This window comes from Galendromus occidentalis, unplaced genomic scaffold (genome assembly GCF_000255335.2).
Source record: "Galendromus occidentalis unplaced genomic scaffold, Mocc_1.1 scf7180000077448, whole genome shotgun sequence".
Classification (NCBI taxonomy): domain Eukaryota; kingdom Metazoa; phylum Arthropoda; class Arachnida; order Mesostigmata; family Phytoseiidae; genus Galendromus; species Galendromus occidentalis.
The window spans coordinates 11,229-17,470 of NW_003805436.1; the positions used below are offsets into that span (position 1 = coordinate 11,229).

Sequence of the window (6,242 nt, forward strand, 5' to 3'; positions counted from 1 at the left end):
ATATCCTTCTCCCTCCTCCGCTCAGCTCGATGGTCTGCCAAGGATGGAGGAGGGGGAGCAGCTCATTGGCAGTCGCCGCAGCCGCCGCAGGTCGAACGCGGAAGAACTCCGAAACGCGTAGTTCAGTGCGAGTGCGCTCGCGAGACACAGTTAGAAAATTCGACCAATCGAACTCCTCGGATGTTCGATCCGAAGACGAGCCATCTGATCTCGGCCAAAGTTCCGCCGCACACGCCTGATCAGACGAAACTCGACTCGAAGCGAAACCCAGATCCGACCTCAAAGTTATGGGCGTGTCGATACGTGTGCGTTCCGAATGGGGAGTCCAAATGTGATTCTTCTTTGAAAACAGTGTTGTTCTGGACAGTAGTAGTCGCCAAAACTCCTGTGCCCTATAGCATAGCAGCGAGCAAAACGAACAATTCCCGCCAAATGAATGCAGCCACCTGTCGGAAATTAACGAAGTTGTGAGGGGAAAACTCCACCGAAAACTGCTGCCGCTACTGCTACGAGGAAAACAGAGGTGAGAGTCAACAATCTCCCGACGACGACCAGATCGCTGGCTGGTCTTCGTGTTGTTGGAGCCGTGTGTTTGTCGAGTGGCCTTCGAACAGCTGAATTGGGCAATTCTGGCAAATGCTGTAGAATCTGTTTGCTAGGCCGAGGTTCAGGCCCCCTTCCGGAGTCTCCTTCGCTCCATCGTATAAAAGGTTAGCTCTCGGGAACGCTGCTATCGCCACCGTCGACATCGTTCATTTGCATCTGCATCGATGTGATCTATGGTGTGCGACAGAAATCTGGAACTTTCAGAATATCTCGTTCTATATCTGCGAGCCTCCACGGATTTACCTTGTTCTTTCGGTTTCTTCGGATCTTTGTGAGCTTGTCGCATTCTACGAAAGCCCTTGTATTGAGGAACGAGAGTTGATCGCTCCGTGCATGGGTCTATCCCGTGGATCAATTGTGGACACACCTGTTGTACAAGTTGTTGCGACAAAAACTGCATTTTACTCTCGGTTTGGATTCTCCGCGATTTTCTAATTTCGATCAAGAATCGAGATCTCCGATTTTTAGACTTGTCTGACGTCTCCGGTGATATGGGGCAGCCCGTTTCCCGGAACCGCTCCCCGATTAGTGGATTTGCCATAGTGGGAGCGAATATTCTGGATCTAACTGTGTCCCCCAGCTCGTTGAAGCGAGTCGCGAGCCTGCTAGCAATGGAGCGAGATATCCGCTATCTCTTGAGGGACGAATCGGTTTTATCGCACCCGTCGAGGAGAGAATCGGACCGTCCTCGGTTCCGACGGTGCGACATCATCCGGGGAGACGGACGGAGGAACGATTCCGCTGTTTTCTCGAGATCTGACACCCAAATCGATGGTCTCCCATGATCCTTACCCGCTCTGTCCGGGCTGAGCTCACAGTCTAAGGCATTCGTGCGACTTCCAGTGTTATTTATACCGATGTGAGATGTCTTCTGACGACGCCTCGTCGAGTCGAGGTACGCAGGCACCAGGACCTTCCGCGAACCCGTTACCTTCGATAGACACTCTCTTTCATCTGGAAAGAATCCCCAATCAACTGACCCTGCTATGCCTGTACATGCCCCTGGGAGTCGTCCTAGGATTTTTGCGAGTTTTCATCTGCTTTCACACATTCCTCGTCACCCTCTTGCTGCCAAAGACTTCTGTGATTCGATGGTAAGCGTCGACCAAGCGTTGTGGCTACAGAACCAGTTTTCACTTTTTCCGATAAGTCGGTTTCCTGTTCTTCTGAAAACATCAATCGAGATCCCCGATCCGGCCTCGATCTACCTGACGAACGAAACAGACAAATGGTTTCGAATCTGTCTGAATCCGGGCTGCTGATCAATGGGGAAATCCAGAAGATCATTCTTTTGATATCATGGAAACCTATATTCTCCAGTTACATTGTCCGTGCAATGTGCACCATCCTGGGCCTCGTTGTGATTGAAGAGGAGAAAAACCGGGATCCCGAGGTGAAAGTCTTTGTTGCAAACCATGTCTCGATTGTCGACCATTGGATGCTGGACCTCCTGCAACCCTGCGTTCTGGTGAGTACCTACCAAAAGACGTCTATGCACTCTCGATTCAAAGGTGAATATTTCGCGCGTTCGAGCCCGGGTCCATGGGAGACGCAGCTAGTCGGTAATTAATTATATAACTCATTGTTGCAGCCCTCCGTTTGGGACATACCCTGTGTTTTGAACTGGGGCCATATTTATAAATCGTTCTCGTCACCCCAGGAGCCGAACGTTGTATCGCTAAAAAGCTTCATCCAGTCGCAGCAGAACGTGACATTGCTCGGTTTCCCCGAAGCCGCAATAAGCAATGGCACGGCTCTCATGAGGTTCACACAGACGTGGCCGTTCGAGCTCGACGTCCCAGTTCAGGCTGTTGCGATCAAAGCGTCGAGATCGTCGCCCTTCCGGGATTTGTCGATCGCGACCCTCGACTCGAGTTGGTTCGCCGATCTCGTATGGCTCTTGTTTTGTCCGTGGACAACTTTCCACATCTGTCGACTCCCAGCTGTGAGTCGCGGCCGTGAGGAGACGGTCGAGGAATTTTCTCAAAGAGTTGCAGAAATGTTAGCTGCACAATTAGGCGTACGCGCGACTCCATACACGAAAGCCGAGAAGCAGGAACTCGTCAAACGGCTGCATCGAGAGCGCCTCCAGGTGCACAGACGGAGTCAAGAGGCTAACGCCCGAAGTAACCTGTACTTGGTTCATATGGCGAATCAGGTGAAGGAGGTGCTGCCGGACGTACCCCTGCACGTTATCATGCAAGATCTACAGGAAACCAACAGTGTCGATTCAACAATCAGCCGCATTATCGACGGAGTTGTCAGCTATATCCCCGAGAAACGTCCCACGGTCGAAGCTCGGGGGGAACCATCGAATCAAACGATGCCCATCCAGGAACTCTTGAAAACAGCGGTGAGTCCCGTGAATTGTTGTTTTCTCCCTGGGGAAGCGCAATTGTCTGTCTCCTCTAGCTGACCTTCCCGCCTTTCTTGGTCAACAGAAGGACGTACAGGTGACCTTCAACACATCAGCCAGTAGCTTCGGTTCGACGGCTCAAGAGCGTTTCCAATCGTACCACGAGCGGAAAACACGACTGATAGAGAACGCTCGAATGAAATACATCCAGAAGCACGGCATTAAAATCTGAGCCCGGAAGCCCGAGAACCATCCTTCCACATCCCGCGAAAATAGAAAATGTAAAATGGTTCCCGACGGGAGATGAAAAAGGTGAGAGACGAGGAGTCATCTTATGCTGACGTCAATAAACCCAACGTGAACATTTTTCCATTGACCCTCTCTGCTCAACTGAACGTCTCGATTCTACAGGTTTTCTTGGGTATGCCGAGCGTCGAGGTCCGCACTTAAGGTCTTGAGTCGATCATTATCTGTTGATATCGTCTGCGGAAGAAATTGCGGGGAAGTTTCGAATAAAGAGTCGCGCTTTCGTTGCGAAACAGACTTCAATCAACTGAACTGGTCGTTCATGATTGCGTATAAGGCGAGCTTGTCCGAGGCTTGGTTTCGAGTTGTCCGAGTCCTTTCTCGTGACAGTCTCTCGAAGCGTCGCGTGACATTCTCAGAAAAAGACCCCCGAGTGCAAGCATAGGGGGAAGACCGCTCTTGCGAGCTCTCCGTAACGTCGCGAAGAACACCGGGGCGAGCGGGCATCATGTCCTCGACGTGGGACGAGCGAACACACGGGTGTTTTAAAATACTCAAGATTTGTTTATTTTCATCCCATCATGTTTACCGTTGTCAGCCTCACTTGTTCTTGTTGTTTCTCTATTTTGTTCGTCTAACTCTGCATCGAATAATAATGTTTATACACGGCGACTGCTTCTTTCTCTGATGTCCGACGTTTGCCGAATGGTTACATAGGAGGGAGAATTTTCGACTCAGTTCGATTCGTGTCTGTGAATTGATTGGGCATTTCCTCAGCGTAATCATCACCGACGGCTCGGAATCGTCCGGTGCCCTTGTCGGCATTCTGCAGCGTTTCCCGCTCTCGCATTCCGCGCGTATCCGTCCGGGAGACTCCAACACCGCCGATTCCGATGGTCACAGAATTCAGGGACACGAGGAATCAGTTTCGACGTATATAACCTCGACGCCCTCCGGAATGATCGCGAGTTTTCGATTCGACAGCTCCAAGTTTGCATGGTGAGGGATCGAAGGAGGACACCGGGATCCGGCCACCGGGACATCGGGACCTGATCGCCGGAGTATCGGGACGGGAACCTCTATTCTCGGGAGAAGTCCCCTCTATCGCGGTCGGGTTTATGCGCTACTGGAGTTGAGTATTGATGCTCGCTCGGTTGGGAAAATTCGACATGCTCTCTCTGAGATCGAAGACAGGACGGGGACCCACCGGAATCAGTGAATAAACGATTTTTGAATAAAAAGATCGTTTGATTTATTCATCAACGGATCGAATAATTATTCAAGGAGAAGTATGTGGTCGTATGCGAAGTTTGAATTATGATTTGATGAGGGCGGGTTAGTGCATGTCCGAACGCAGTACGTCAGCTGGGTAGGTTCTTTTATGCACGCGTTTTTCCGTGACGCTTCGACTCCAATTCAAACTTAAGCGCGATTCTCCTGTGACTAACTAAATGAATATGACAGACCCTTATCCTCTTCAAGTTGCTTTGTTCCTGTTTCCTAACAACCCGGACGTGTATTTGCATTCGCGTCCACGAGGTGGTTTCCGACGCAGCGGTGGGACTCAAGGCCACGATTTCAACCTCGAGGCTCAGGAGCACACCGGTTGCGAAGCGACGCTGCGATGGAACCGTTTGGAACGGGAATCGAGTAGTCCCCACTCGTCCAACTTCTTCCCTTCGTGGATGTCTTTGTTCGGCCAGGCAAATTGTCTTCCATGTAATTCCAGGATTGATGATGACCGCGCCTATATTCCGAGTGTAGGTCTGTTTGTTTCTTCCTTACTCTGTGAGTGTGTGTTTCTGCACGTTGCTTCGTTTGTGAGCCGTATTCTCGGAGAGCCCGGAAGAGTATAGAGTTGCTCTTGAAGATACAGGGGAAAAGTTTCTAGTATAGTCGCCGGTATGTATGTAATATCTACATTCATCGTCATAATTCCAGGAGGCAAATAGAAGCACATATAGGCTTTGTTTCTCTGTCTGTTTCTGTGTGTGTACGTGTCTGTGTGTTCGTGGGTGGTGAGACAAGCATCATGGGCTGAGAAATTATGGAGACTCGGGGACGGGGGCAACAACCTCCGTATAAAAAGCCCAATACCAATTCCGAGGTTTCGGTTTTGCCGCACAGGACGAGAACGGGTCCTACCGGTAGATTGGATGGAAACGATGTCGAGACCGATAATGTACGAATTCCAGAAGAAACATAAACGCTGATGATAGAAAGGGAGATAGAGAAGGCATAACCCGAGCTGCGTATAGCTTCTGCCCTTATTATATGTACAAATACTAGAAACCGGATCCGGTGCCACTGCGATCTTTGACAACGAATTTCTCTATCGTCGCTTGTTTTCCACGATTTTCTTTCCACCCTTCGACCTGGTCTCCACGGGCGTGAATCCTGTACGCCGAAAGCGAGTTCTTGTCACCTTGGTAGGTTGTTGTGTCTCTTTCTTTGTTCAACTGTAAGTTGGGTCTTTATTGGCTTCTCTTCCGCCTGCCAGATTCGTCGCTCTTTCGTTCACCAGCCCGCCAGCTGTCTTGCTCGATTTGAATCGTCGGTCGGCACTTGTCAATTTTGACGCTTCGTATTGAATAATGGTGAAGATTGGCGCATTCTTTCGTCCAACAATAAAGATACTAAAACAATAATCAATAGGTTATTTTCATCGAATCGCAATTGTTGATCTTAATAAAATCCGTCCACTCCTCACCGTTTGACGGCAACCATAGCAGTGGACGCGATACCGACGTATTCCTATGCTCCGTGTTCTCGTGTGTGTTTTCGTGTTCCCGTCGTTGTGTGAGTTTTCCTCTCGTCCTGCCGATGTGTGATTCCGGCGTAATGTTGTGTTGTCAAAGTGTCTACAATGATTTCATTTCATCTTACTCAACGTCGATCCGTCCTTCCTTCATGAATCGTATCCCTTCATTGTATTATGAGTGTTGGTCTCTAGAATTCTTCGACTCGAAAAAAGATAGTTCATCCGCGTCCTCGGCGAGGCTGCGGAACTTTTGTCTTAATTTTTTTCTGGAGT

The 6,242-nt window shown here is 49.8% G+C and overlaps 1 protein-coding gene across 1 annotated transcript; it reads left to right on the forward strand.

Moving 5' to 3' along the window:
• Positions 1-522: 522 nt before the first annotated feature.
• Positions 523-3,515, forward strand: LOC100902735 (ancient ubiquitous protein 1 homolog). Its single transcript, XM_029111529.1, has 6 exons — positions 523-710; positions 1,450-1,700; positions 1,927-2,074; positions 2,198-2,959; positions 3,048-3,274; positions 3,374-3,515. Exons 2-5 carry the CDS (start codon positions 1,471-1,473, stop codon positions 3,192-3,194), a joined length of 1,287 nt encoding a protein of 428 aa, XP_028967362.1. The 5' UTR covers positions 523-710; positions 1,450-1,470; the 3' UTR covers positions 3,195-3,274; positions 3,374-3,515.
• The last annotated feature ends 2,727 nt before the right edge of the window (positions 3,516-6,242 follow it).